Here is a 15,525-nt window from a genome sequence, read left to right as displayed (position 1 = left end):
TGGAGGAAAATATTACTTCTCAGACAAAAGGCATTATGGGTATTTAAGTCTACTTTAGTATAGTATGATATTATTAGCTTTGCAGAATTACAGTGACCTGCTTTGCTTTACAGATGTGCCAGGACAGTTGAATAGTATAGGAAGAAACATTTAGGAAATAATATTCATTTGTTTTCATTATGCAAAACAACTTGAGGTGGCTTAGAAACCAACACCCAAATTATAATAATTATAATTTGTTTCAAAATTTTGCCAATTTAAAAGCCATTTCTATATTTATTTTCCTATCTTAAAGCCACAAAATCAAAATTTCTTCCTTTAAAAGCACATGTATATAGGTGCATATGTGTGCACATATATGTATATACACACATGTACATACACATGAATATATTTATACAGACACAGGCACACACAATTGTTTTAATTCTCTCTTAACCTTTAAAAATTTCACCAAAGAAGTAAATGATGATATATCCTGAAAATGTCGCAAGTAGAATCATATAAAATTTTGAAACATTTACTAAGTAAATATATTTACATGTTATGTATATATATTATTCCACTTGATTTATTTGGACTTCAGTTTACTTAATAATATATTAGATAACAGAACTAAATTTTAATCATAAATTGTATAAAAAGAAAAGCATTATGTCTACTAATTTTAATTATCTCAATAGTGAAATATGTCCCTCCATAAACTTAAATAGTTTCAGAGAGCTTCATTTTTTGAAATCTGTGTTATCTGCATTTCCTAAATTTTTGCTTGTTTAGATATAAAATGGATACAATCGAGTACTCATTATTTCAGTGTGAGTTACTTTTAACATCTTTTAACACATTTAACCAAGAAACACAAATAAGTTGTTCTTAAGCTCAGAAAATAACAGTCTTGGTATCAGAAAAACAGCATACAGAATTTTTTAACAATTCACTCTTTATTTCATTCACTTTAATAGATTTAGTTATATTCCCACAATACCCATACAATTTTGTGTCAAGAGCAACAAAAGTTTGTTGAATGTTACTGCACAAAAGTGACTACAACAATAACATAACATGTACAATTTTCATGTATTATTTTCTACTGGAAAGGATGAAAATATCTCAGAAATGTAAAAATATCTCTTTTTTCTTTTCCATTCCAATCCTGATAAAAAGGATGTAACTACTATTTCAGATGAGTACACTGAGGCAGATTAAGACCGTCTACTCTTGGGAATAATCTCACACAATACTATTTCTAATACGATTATTTTTATATTAAGTCATACTTATTCAATTTTGTAGGTTTTATAGAAAAAAATATTTTCAAGTGAGGAACACTGCTAGAACAAGTTAGGGACTTTCAACAATTTCTAAAAATGTTAAGTATATTTACTCTTCCCTCTAAGTGAACAATCTTCTCTAGACTTAGCTTGGCCTACTTCTGATCATTAGATTTTTGTGTAAACACCACCTAAACATTATCCTTCAGAATAATTTTCCAACATCATGCTATCCAAAACAATTCTTCTCTTTATCCAATGCTACCTGATTTATCCAGTTTCACTCTCAAAACATCTCTACTTTTAAAATTGTATTTTTTATTTTAATACATTTTGGTATAGCTGTTTATTCTCCGTGTCACTCCACTCGAATATCAGCTTTATAAATATCTCTCTAGTTCAGAAAATGCTTCCAGCAGTGACTACAGGGCCAATCAGCAGAGGGCACGTCCATGCAGGGGTTACCATTCATCTCATGGTCAGTGCAAGGGGCACCTCTGCACCTGTCAACTGCAAACACTAGTCCTTCTTACTCTCAGATTTCTGCTTCCTTCCTTTTCCTTAATTTTGTTGTGAAAGCACTTCAATAACAATGTTTTTAAAGTTGGAGAAAACATATTAAATGTTAAGAGGGCATATAGTTTTTAGTGTTACACTACTGAAACGGAAAAATTCTATTAGAAACACCCACTGCCATCATTGTCTTCTTCTTGTAAACATAATTGAAGCTACATCAATATATGTTTGTAAAGTACTAGTTTTCTATGCTGTCTAAGTAACCCAAAGAAGATAATATGGCTCTTGGTAAATACGGAAGATATTTATCTTATACTTTCATTTAATTAAATGAAAGAGAATATTTAAGTACAGTTACAAGTCAATGTTTTTAAACTGTAGCCTTATAAAGGTGCCCTTTTGAAATATATTGTAAGTAAAACTGATCCTAACATGTGTCATTTAGAGACTTACAAAGATCCAGCCTTACAGATACGGATGACAAACCTCACTAGGTGTAATTTAAATGAATTTTTTCCAGCTTCCGTTACAAGTGTATCAAAGACTTACAAAAATTTGCATGTGTAATTTTATGTTATTCTTCAGATAATTCTATCTGGTAGCTAAAATTTAAAACGTATTACAGAGAAGATGAAATGGGTTTAATACAGAAAGTTTAAATAGTTCAAATTATTAGAGTAGAATTTGACTCCGATCTTCCACTAGACACAACAGTTTTAACCACTATGCTATAATACTTACCAAAGACCTGGAGGAAAGCTTGCTTTTCATCTTCTCCTGCCTTATTTGTGGCCCTACAGACATAAGGACCACCATCACTATTGATTATGTTCCTGACAGTCAGTTCTGTATTGCTCCCTTTCAATATATACTTTTCATTTTCTTCAATGAGTTTGCCATTCCTAAAGAAGAAAAAAGAGGTTCATCCTCACAAATCTGACTTTATAATTTAGGAGATTATAATCAACTTTTTTATCTATAGACATTGATGACTACATGGTTATCATCATTGAAAGACAGGGCTATATTCCAATCAAAAATATATTTTTAGTAGCTTCAGAACCTAATGAATAAACAATAAAATTATACTTGAAATTGTTTTTGAATATAGACACAAGAATAACATTTGAGCTATGTCAAAATCTCTACAGTTACCAGGCAAAAAGTCTATCAGTTAAATCTGTACTTTATTAGTTAAAAAAAAAAAATTTTGTTTGCTGTTTTTAATACCACACACAATTAAATGTTGGTGAGACAATACATATTTATTATATATATTTATTTACTCCCTTCCTGGGACACATTTAAAATAATTTACATAGAAAATTTCTTCAAAGAAGCTTCAAAGTAAATACAATGTAAATACATCATAAATGTATATTGCATGTAAGTACTGATGATAAAATAGTAAGATTGGAGAATTATATGAAAACACAATTAATTTAGAAACTATTTTGAATATGATAATTTTATTCTTCAATGAGGAAAATAAATTGTTTCTCTGTTTCCTCTTAGTCACCAATAATTATCAATATTTTAAGATTTTTTTCTCTACTGAAATACATCTCATTCTGTTCAATTCTAGTCTATGTTGTCCTTTAAAACCATGGCTTTCAAACATCTTTACTATAATCTACAGTAAGAAATATTTTCAATATATTAAAATCTGAAATATTTCTATGATTTCCTTCAGTATTTCTGAAATCTTTTTATGCTGCATATTCTCCTCACTTTCATTTTATATATCTTTTTTCCTCTTTTCTCTTCTTTGCATCTCCTCCTATATTTTTCTTATAATAGTATTTTGGATGACTGAATTGATTTTAAAACCACTAATGAAAAGTTTTGGAATTTGTCCATTGAGGTGGAGAGATTTGCTTGTCCATACAAGTTTAAATTAAAACACAAATCTCTATAAATATTATTAAAGCTATTTCCTAAAATAAAATCAAACATTTCTCTGATACACTACACAGTTCCTTCCAGTGAATTCTGGTTCTACTTTCCAGAAACCACTAATACCTATATGAACATAATCTTTATATGTCTATGCTCAAAAGAATTTGTTTTCCAGTTTCTCATGACATCTCTAAATGTACCACGAAGTACGTAACATTTCTTAAGAGGAGTGGAAGACTGCAAAGTTAGGATTCATAAAATAATAACAAATGGGTTGGGGTGCGGTGGCCCACGCCTGTAATCCCAGCACCTTGGAAGGCACAGGCCGGTGGATCACTTGAGGTCAGGAGTTCGAGGCCAGCCTGACCATCATGGTAAAACTCTGTCTCTACTATAAATACAAAGATTAGTCAGGCGTGGTAGCAGGCGCCTGTAATCCCAGCTACTTGGGAGAAATGCTGAGGCAGGCTGTAGTGAACTGAGATCACACCACTGCACTCCAGCCTAGGCTACAGAGTGAGACTGTCCGAAAAAAGAAATAATAATAATAATAAATGCATATATAGTATCTTTTATATATATATTTGATATTATTACTAATGCAATCTTTACAACAGGTATAAAAATGACATTTCAGAGTTTTTGTCTAGAATTTAATATGTAGATGGGTTTTTATCATAATTAGTGATCTATTTCTCAATATCTTCAATGAAAATTATTCATTTGTTTCCTAATGTAATTATAATAATAATCATAGCACAGTAGAGGTTTCAGCACTCACAATTATAAATAATGTGCATTTTCCCTCTGCTTACTCATTCAAAATCAGAGAACTACAGTATGTGTGTATCTCCGCTCCTCAACTCACAAATAAAAAGACAGGCTCACCCATTAATAAAAGCGGCAGGTTAATTAAGTTCCAGTGTTCTTTCTAATAAAGAGGGTTATCTCCTTACTTCATATAAAATATTGTGCTAAATGTTTGATGTATAGCAAATTAGTTGCCACCCATCATGAGGAATCCATAATCTGGTTGGCATTAATAGAGGTTAATGCAGATTCCATTAGTGGACTTACAACTTTTTTGAGAGGGAGGTGATCTGTTTTAACCGGAGATATGACAAGAAAGATGGTTGTACTACTCTGGGAATTTTCATGGGAAAATAAAAATCCTTGATTTGGCCTTTGAAATAGAGGGGGAAATCTTAACGTATTTAGAGAAGATAAGTGTGTACAAATTACAATCACTTTAAATGCTCAATAGGAAATATGATTAAGCCACCATAAATAAGGAAATATTACTAACACTTTATTACTTCCTCCCAATATATACCTTATTACTCCCTCCCAGTAAAGTCGGACAGAATATGCTCCTATTGCTATTCACAATCCTTGTCCGTGAAATGTTAATGTCTAAAATCACTCCAAGGGATTCTGATACATGCATGAAGCCCATTCTTTCAAACTCAAACCACTTCTCTAAGTGCCCCATTTTTCAGGTACAAGAATATAGGGGTCAGGAACACAGAATTAATGTAAACAGTAAAGAATTGAATGATAATTTCATTTTGAACAATATTATAGTAACAGGAACTATATGCTCCCAATTTAAACAACAAAAACACTGGCTACACATCCAAAACAATAGTTTTCAAACATTAGCCAACTGATTGCATATGACAGTGGCCTATGAGTACCTCCATCACTGACTGCCTGCAGAGAGTTTTCAGGCTGCAGCTGGGGGAGGGAGAGAACACGAACAGAGTCAGGTAGTGTATCTGGGTTGGAAGACAAGAGTGTGCAGTTGGGGAAGGTCAAAGCGACTAGAAGGTGCGGGTCAGATAATGTGAGAGAAGAGAGTTGCACAAGCAACAGAGCTATAGATATCTGCGGAGGGTTCCCAACAAATCTTTAACTGAGTATTGATCAATGAGTGTATACTAGTAAGGCTTTATCAGATGAGGGAAAGAACCATTAGAAAATATAAAGTATAATAATCCCAGAAACTCACATAGCACCGGGAATAATCTGCAACTCAACCACCCAGAGTAAAAAGATATCCTAAAACACAGGACTTGAATCATGTCCTTAGGATAATATTGCATCAGTAATGGAACCAGATTAACCCTAGACTGAAGGTGGTTTGGATCCACCTAGAAGAGTCTAAATGGAAGTTCTTCCTCAAATAAAACTTTTTCCAAGTCACTTAACTACATCTATAAAACAAAGTAAAATAATACAAAAATATTCAGCACCCCAAAACACAAAATTCTGAATGTCTGGAACCCAATTAAAAATTCCTGGCTGGGCATGGTGGCTCATGCCTGTAATCCTATCACTTTGGGAGGCCAAGGTGGGCAGATCACAAGCTCAGGAGTTACAGATCAGCTTGGCCAATATGGTGAAACCCCGTTTCTACAAAAAGTACAAAATAATTAGCTGGGTATGGTGGCGGGTGCCTGTAGTCCCAGCTACTTGGAAGGTTGAGGCAGGAGAATCACTTGAATCTGGGAGGTAGAGGTTGAAGTGAGCCAAGATCACATCACTGCACTCCAGCCTGGACAACAGGAAACAGCCAGGCGTGGTGGCTAACACCTGCAATCCCAGCACCTTCGGATGCCAAGGTGGGCAGATCACCTGCGGTGATCTGAGGGTCAGGAGTTCAAGACCAGCCTGGCCAACATAGCAAAACCCCATCTCTACGAAAAATACAAAAATTAGCCATGTGGCGGCACATGCCTGTATTCCCAGCTACTTGCAGGCTGAGGCAGAAGAATCGCCTGAACCAGGGAGGTGAAGGTTGCAGTGGGCCAAGATCACACCACTGCACTCCAACCTGGGCGACGGAGCGAGATTCTGCCTCAAAAAAAAAAAAAAAAAAAAAAATACCAAGATAGTAAATAAACATGAAAATATGACCTATGACCCAGAGGAAAGAGAAAAATCACCAGGCACAGTGACTCACACCTGTACGCCCAGCACTTTGGGAGACCAAGGCAGGAGGATTTCTTGAAGCCAGGATTTGAAGATCAACCCTGGCAACATACTGAAACCACTTCTCTAAATAGCAATAAAAAATTAACTGGGCATTGTGGCACATGTCTATAGTCCCAGCTACCGGGGATGCTGAATCAGGAAGATCACTTGAACCCGTGAGTTGGAGGTTGCAATGAGTGCCACTGCACTCCTGCCTGGGTGGCAGAGTGAGAACCTGTCTCCAAAAAATAAAGAAAAAAAGGAGAAAAATCAATCAATTACAAAATGTAGATATGATACAGAGGGTAAGTGAGTAGATGCCTATTAAAACAACTATTAGAAATATATTCCAATATTTTCAAGGAAGCAAAACATGAGAATGGTAAGAGAGGCATGGAGGACATACAAAACATCTCTTTGAAACTCTCAGAGAAGAAAAATAAAATGATGAGAAATACTCTGATGGGATTACAACATTAGACATTACAGTAGAAAAGATTGGTAACCTGAAGATATAGTGACGTAACTTAGTTAACTTGAAGATACAGCAAAATGAAAAGCAGAAGACTGAAACAAAGTTCTATATGGTATCATTTTTTCCATCCTTAAACAAAGCCCTTAAATAATAATTTTCACATGCTGATGTACATGAATAAATATTTAAACACATAGTACTAGAGCTTCAAAAAATATGAAGCAAAACAGAGAGAACTGAATATAAAAATAGACACATTTAAAAATAAAGTTGGAGAAGAATCATTACAAAAAAATATAGAAGACTTCAACATACTATCAAAGGAGTTAATCCATTTAATATTAGGGATTTCTCCATACAATAATAGTGAAATACACATGCTATAATTTTTTTTTTTTTTTTTTTTTGAGACGGAGTCTCGCTCTGTCGCCCAGGCTGGAGTGCAGTGCCGGATCTCAGCTCACTGCGAGCTCCGCCTCCCGGGTTTACGCCATTCTCCTGCCTCAGCCTCCCGAGTAGCTGGGACTACAGGCGCCCGCCACGTCGCCCGGCTAGTTTTTTGTATTTTTTAGTAGAGACGGGGTTTCACCGTGTTAGCCAGGATGGTCTCGATCTCCTGACCTCGTGATCCGCCCGTCTCGGCCTCCCAAAGTGCTGGGATTACAGGCTTGAGCCACCGCGCCCGGCCCACATGCTATAATTTAAGACTCAATAAAGTTAAATACATTGAAACCATTAAAAAGTCTATTTCCTGATAAATATAGAATTTAGTCAAAAATCAACAGCAGTAATATTTATGAAATATACCCAAATACCTAGAAACAAATCGGCATATACTTTTAAATGAAGAGCATTAAAAATAACATGAGAATTTTAAAAACTATTTAAACTCCCCCCTAAAATGGAAATATGACATATCAAAATTAGCAGGGTACAATTATAGCCATATTTAGTGAGGAAAAACAGATGCTTATATTAGAAAGAATAAATGATTAGAATCAATGGCATAAGTCCACCTTAAGCGACCAAAAATGGAAGAGAAAATTAAAGACAAAGTAAACAGAAGGAAAATAATAATAAAAATAAAACCAGAAATTAATGAAATAGAGAATAGGAAACAAAAAACAATTGAAGCCAAAAGCAGATTCACTGAAATTAGTATGTGTGTAAACCTACATCTAGAATAATCAGGATAAAAAAGAGAGTAGAACAAATAACCAGTTATGAGGTTATCAAGATGAGAGAGGTGAGAATACTACAGAAAACATGCAAATTGAAGCATAACAAAGGGATACTATGAATGACTTAATGCTAGTAAATATCATTTAAAAGAAATGGACAAATTCCTGGAATTGCATAAATCAACTAAGCTCACTAAAGAAAATTACCTGAATAGCCCTATTTCTATGAAAAATATTATTGAATTTGTACTCAAATGTGAACTGAAGAAAAATCATGACACAGATGGTTTCACTGGGAATTTTTCCAGACATTTAAGTAAGAAATAAGAAATATTATATAAAAGTTATATTAGAAAACAGAAGAGGAAGAAATACTTCACTACTCATTCTATGAGACTAGTAATGCCCTGACCCCTAAAAAGTCAAGAACAAAAATTGATAGAATAATATTTCTCATAACCATGCATATAAAAAATTCTTAACAAATATTGACACATTGATTCCAGCAATGCATAAAAAGGATAATGCAGTCATGCTTTGCCTAACCACAGGGGTATGTTCTAAGAAATATGTCCCTAGTCAATTTTGTAGCACTGTTTACATCATAGAGTGTACTTACACAAACCAAGATAGTATAGCTTATTACACACCTAAACTATATGGTATGGCCTATTTCTCCTAGGCTGCAAACTTGTACAGCATGTTACTATACTGGATATTGGAAGCAATTGTAACATAATAGTAAATATCTGTGTATCTAAATATATCAAACATAGAAAAGGTACAGTAAAAAATATGGTATAAAAGTTTTTCTTGCTAGGTGTGGTGGCTCACACCCATAATCTCAGCACTTTGGGAGGCCGAGGCAGGCTAATCACAAGGAGTTCAAGACCAGCCTCACCAACATGGTGAAACGCCGTCTCTACTAAACAAAAATTAGCCGAGCATGGTGGCACGCCTCTGTAGTCCCAGCTACTCAGGAGGCTGAGGCAGGAGAATCACTTGAACCCGGGAGGCAGAAGTTACAGGGAGCTGAGATTGCACCACTGCACTCCAACCTGGGTGACAAAGCGAGACTGTCTCAATAAATAAATAAACAAATAAATAAATGAAGTTAATGCTATATATATATATATATGACATTTACTGTTGTAAATGGAGCTTCCGGAACTAGAAGTTCTTCTGGGTGACTCAGTGAGTAAGTGGTGAGTGACTGTGAAGGCCTGGGACATTACTGTATAGTACCCTAGACTTTATAAACACTGTATACTTCGGCTACACTAAACATTTTCTTTCTTCAATAATAAAATTCACCTTAGCTTTTTTACTTTATATACTCTTAAAATGTTTAAACTCTTGATTCTTTTTTAATAATAGCTTAAAGTACAAACACATTGTATAGCTATACAAAATATTTTCTTTATTGTTTATTTCATAAGGATATATATTTTTTCTTGTTTAAGTTTTTAATCACTAATTTTTTTTCAAAAAAGGAAGATACCCACATTAGCCTCAGCCGACTCAGGGTCAGGATTATCAATATCAATGTCTTCCACCTCCACATCTCATCCCACTACAAGGTCTTTTGGGGCAGTAACAGGCATGGAGTTGTCATCTCCTAGGATAGCAATGCTTTCTTATGGAATATTACCTAAAGAAACTGCCTCAGGCTATTTTATAGTTAACTTTTCTCTTTTATAAGTAGAAGGAGTATACTCTAAAATAATGATTAAAAGTACACTATAGTAATACATAAACCAGTAACATAAGATAAAAGTTGAAATTATAAAAAAACAAACAAACAAAAAAGAATTGTGTTTCTGAAAGAGGAGGAAGATAACCAGAACCCTCTCTATGAGTTTGTACACAGAGGGAAGGCCACCCTGCAGGTACCTTGATCTTAAATACCTAGCCTCCAGAATTGTGGGAAAAGAAATTCTTTTTTTTTTTTTTTTTTTTTGATGGAGTCTCGCTCTGTTGCCAGGCTGGATTGCAGTGGCGTAAATTCGGTTCACTGCAACCTCTGCCTCCCTGGTTCAAGCGATTCTCCTGCTTCAGCCTCCAGAGTAGCTAGGACTACAGGCGCGCACCACCACGCCTGGCTAATTTTTGTATTTTCAGTGCAGACGGGGTTTCACCATGTTGGCGGTGGCTCAAGCCTGTAATCCCAGCACTTTGGGAGGCAAAGGCGGGCGGATCATGAGGTCAAGAGATCAAGGAATTCCTGTTGTGTGAACTATCCAGTGGGTGGCATTTTGTTTCAGCAGCTCAAGCTGACTAGTACAACTGACTTCACTTATCTTGCTTGGAAATATTATCTCTATGAAATGGTCTAGACATTTCTCTCAGGGCTACTACCCTACATTTCCTGATACTTGTGGGAATTTTTTCTTTTCCACAAACATGACATGTCTACATGTACAGATGAAAGGTCAGAATTTCCCTCTAACACAAATTTTACCTTTGTTAATGTTACAACCACATATTCTCATCCTCCCAGTATATATTTTATATCCAGAGACTAGAACAATTATTTAGGTTTTCAATAAATTATTATTTCATTCTATCGGAAGGATGAAATAATGCCATATGAAAATATGGAGAAGAAAAAATATAGATTTAAATTACTCATTATATTATTCTCTGAATCTGATTTATACTCGTCTATATAATAATATTTCCAATTAAATATGATAAAACAATTTTGAAGAAATGTAAAACTTTAAGAAAAAAAAATCTCAGCAGAGAAGAAGTCTCTCTGAAAAACCAAGCAGCTAAAACTTCCCATCTGCTGGAGAATCTTGGTATTCTGGTGAGAAGTAATTGGTAAGCTGTTATTTGAAGGGGTTGTGGCGTAGACAACTAAATATGACCAAACTAAAAGCATCCAGTCTCACAATTACTATTCTCACTTGATTGTAAGTGTTCTAATATTGTCTTAAATATGGGACTAATTATAAATCTTCATAACTTAATATCAACATAAATAGGTGGGGAATCTGAAATTACTATCAAACTTGTAATCTCTGTGATCAAGTTATCTCGGAAGTAAAGGAGATTTTCTTCTTAAACCTGGAGTCATATTTTTCAAGGGCATATGTTCTAACACTGTAACAATCACACACCCAGTTTCCATGTATTTCTCCCTCAGAAATGATGAAGTGCCCTTAAGTATGAATTCACAGGATAAAGATACAAGCTCCCTTCTTGCTCTTGAATGCAGGAAGACTTCTAGCCCCTTTACACAGCACAGTTTATGTTTTATAGCATTCCTTAATAAATGACTGAAAAATTATTTCAAAACAAGGCTTATTCACCTGTACTTTCCTACCAGCTACTATTCCCACTATTGGTTTGTGGAATCGTCAATTACATTAGCTAAGCTCGGCACAGACTTGAAGTTTAGGATGTTTTTGCCACTACATACCAAAGTGGAACTATGAGTATAGCAAGCTCATTTTTGTTGTTCAATTTCCTACTCATATTATTTTTGTGCTTTACTTTCTTTATCTGTTACATCAATGTTGTTCAAATAAGAAAAAATAAATCTCTTTGGAAATACAAAACCATAGGAAAAAAGATTGTAGAACAATATTTGTTCAGTGGAATGAATAATTCAGTAGCTTTTCTGTAATACAATTAGGTCTGATATAGACTTTTAAGGATCCACACGAGTAAACCAGCAGTCACTGGGACAGACGATGATTATCTGGGGTGAATATGTTAATATTCAAGGTGTAATCCTACTAAAAAATACCAACAGTTTGTCACAAGAAAATTATTGTCTGAAAAAAACATCTAAATGCATAATATTTGAAGAAACATCTCATGTATTGTTACATCCTCTATTAAAATGATAAGCAGTATAAACAAAGGGTTGAAAGTTGAGGGGAATGTCAGTACATGCTCAAGCAAAAAAGAATAAAAGTTAGTTTGGGATTTCAATTACTGTCCTTCAAAGAACTTTTAAAACAATAACCTAATCCTTAGTAAGGACACTTTTGTACATTTGATGTATATTTTACTAATCTTTTAAAATTATTTTTCACTATATGGTTTATGAAGTGATTCTGTAAATACTTATACCTAATGTTTTTGTAATAACCTGCATTACTAATGCATATTTACAAGATGGTCCAGTTTTAAAGTTTATTGTCTCCAAGTTAGTAGTTTGAGACACAATCTAAAAGAATGGAATATTTAAAAATATTCTTGATCTTAATAAAAATCAAATAGTATTTTAAAATTCTTAAAAAAGTAAGTAAACTATCAAATTATAGATGTAGAATACAGAATTTACTCATTTGATGAGCTGATTTTTAAAAATTACATACCAAATTTATGGAATTTTAACTCTATAAAATCAGCTTTTTTCTATAATACAATATTTTGTGTATAATACAAATATACACAATTATATTATAATAAAATATGACATTGTATACATATGACAGTGGTGTCAATAACACTAGAATATCCATTTCAAGATACATTGTAGGGATAATAAAATGTTTGACTAAGTCACAGGTGCTCCTGGTCCCATGTTTCCAAAAGTCTGCTTTTACAGACAGAATAAGTATAATGGGTACAGACTTTGACTCAGAATATTAGAGAGGGGTCACACTGTTGATCTCTTTAGCAGTTTAACCACTTTAAGCCCCAAAAATAGCACCAGAATTTTTTTTTTTTAATGAAACTAAAATGCAATGTTTTGCTTTCTACCAAAACGATTAAGATCCCAATACTGTTCCATGAGCCTGACAATGGACACAAGCCAGAGGGAGGGGGGTGCATAACCTACCTGAACCAGGAGATGGCAGGTTCTGGAGAGCCTGAGGCCCTGCAGGAAAATGTCATCTCTTCTCCTCTCTCTGCCGTGGCATTAAAAGATTTCTGAGGCATTGAGATTGCTGGCGGCACTGAAGGAGAGATGAATATAGAATAAATAGAGATGAAAACACCTTCACTAACATCATTTAGATATTTTTTGCCACATTTTAAGCTTTCAAACATCATCCTTCACATCTCCATTTATATTAATGAAACAGATTTGGTTTCATAGTAAAATAACTTTATCACTGATCTGCGTTCTAATGTGCAACAATTATATCAATTCATTGTAAAGCTATTTCACTATTAAATCTATTAAATTAAACAATAAAGTATACATTCTAGCAAACATATATACTTTTAGGAACTATGTCTCAGAAAAACACACCACCACCCTAACTTACATTAATTTGAGGATCTACTTTGAGCATAAATGGATTTCCTATTTGGGTTCTCATTGGTCTGTGTAATGCCATAAGCAATCGATCACTGCTTCAAAACAGGGCTTTCAAATTAGGTGTCAAACCATAATGTTCTTTCTGATTAACTACACTTAATTTCTTCAAGCAACTATAGAACATTTTATGAAGAGAAACTGCATAAGCCATACAGAAAATGGAAATAGATTTTCATGAACTATTCAATTTTAAAATTAAGCATCTCCAATTTCTAACTAATTACATTGGAAAAACTGTATATACTGCACATTTGGAACATGTTGAAACTGTTACTGAAATGCACTGTTTGCAATAAACAAATCACTGGCATCCACAATAGAAGCTAAATTTCGAAGTAGAGCATAAATTGTGACTCATGAACACTTTCATAATTTTAAGCTGAATATCATAAAGTAATATTCCAAAAATTAAGTATATTAATAATTTTTACATACACTAAACAATATCAGACAGACATTTAGAAGTGTGATTACACTCAAATATCTCTACAATTCAGGTCAGCGTTTATGCCGCATTACCTCCATTGATGGTAGAGATAAGAACTGGTATGTAACTTAGTAATTAAACACAATAAATCAAGTTTCTGCCTTTATGAATTTAGATACAAGAAACATAATCTGACATGTTGACTCTAAAGTAACATAATAATTACCAGTATTACGAAAGATAGAACTTTCTCAGATATTAACTCTGAATTTTAAGTACATTGTCATTTGACTATCTGTACCCTGTTTTTCTTCCTTTGTAATTATGGAAAATAACATTTCAAACAAAATGTATATTTTGCGTATCATTATTTATACATTTAGTTGCAAGAGCAGTATTACTCTCTTTAGTACAGTAAAGTCTTTTAATCCCTTAGAGAATTACAATGAAATGAATTCTTTCAAGGATTTGTATTCTGTATGTGTTGAGTAGTCAACACTTCCTGGAAAGTTTCTATTTTATTCTTTAGCTGGAAGGACACGGGGATGTATAGTGAAGTAGTTCTATTAACTCCCACTAACATGGACATATTAGTCTACCTTCAAGTTTTAATTCCCCTGACTGGCTGCTTCGGCAACAGAGATACCATTAATTTGACAGACGGATTTACTTTTTATCAATAATGGCATTCGGCAACTTCCTATGTTTTCTGAGTCTTACAAGTCTTTCCCCCAATCCTCAAATATTTCTCAGAAGATAAAGATACTAACCATGAAATGCCTATTCACGTCCCAGCTTGTTTGGTTCAGATTAACCAGCACCCACTAATTCCTTCAAATGTATCTGAGCCAAGGAAAGCTAACTCCACTCAAGCACAGCCAGGAAGTATACTCATTTGTAATTCCAATTGTTTTAAATATAAAGCAACAAATAAATGCACACATAGATTTTTCATCTAGCAGAGGACTGCTAATCTTAAGACTCACAACCCTTTTTCTCTCTTTACTTGTTTTTACGTAAATTTTCTTTTTTTGGATTCAGGGGGCACATAGGCAGGTTTGTTAACTGGGTATCTTGCATGATTCTGAGGTTTGGGGTAAAGGTGATTCTGTCATCCAGGTAGTGAGTATGGTACTCAACAGGTAGTTTTTCAGACCATCCCACCTCCCTCTTTCCCTTCTCTAGTAGTCCTCAGTGTCTATTGCTCCCTTCTTTATGTCCATGGGTATTCAATGTGAGAATATGAAGTATTTGATTTTCTGTTCCTGTGTTAATTTGCTTAGGATTATGGCCTACAGTTGCATTCATGTTGCAGCAAAAGACATGACTTCATCGTTCTTTTTTTTTTTTTTTTTTTGCAGTGTAGTATTCCATGGTGTATATGTACTGCATTTTATTTATCCAGTCCACCGCTGATGGGTACCTAGGTTGACACCATGTCCTTGCTATTGTGAATAGCACTGTGATAATCATCCAAGTGCATGTGTCTTTTA

General features: G+C 34.1%; 1 protein-coding gene across 4 annotated transcripts in view; it reads right to left on the bottom strand.

Annotated features, from left to right (window-relative positions):
* The window catches only part of NCAM2 (neural cell adhesion molecule 2), a 572,054-nt gene that overhangs the window by 210,332 nt on the left and 346,197 nt on the right, over positions 1-15,525 (bottom strand). For all 4 annotated transcript variants that reach the window (XM_033232201.1, XM_033232202.1, XM_033232203.1 and 1 more), the window contains 2 exons: positions 13,120-13,237; positions 2,529-2,689 (listed from right to left, as the gene is read on the bottom strand). In XM_033232201.1, the coding sequence (XP_033088092.1) occupies positions 2,529-2,689; positions 13,120-13,237 (279 nt within the window). The remainder of the gene's footprint in view (positions 1-2,528; positions 2,690-13,119; positions 13,238-15,525) is intronic.

The sequence above is a fragment of the Trachypithecus francoisi genome, unplaced genomic scaffold (assembly GCF_009764315.1).
Source record: "Trachypithecus francoisi isolate TF-2019V2 unplaced genomic scaffold, Tfra_2.0 Lachesis_group14, whole genome shotgun sequence".
In the NCBI taxonomy this organism is placed as follows: Eukaryota; Metazoa; Chordata; class Mammalia; order Primates; family Cercopithecidae; genus Trachypithecus; species Trachypithecus francoisi.
Note: the sequence above shows the minus strand (reverse complement) of the source record. Positions and strands in the feature narration are given on the sequence as shown.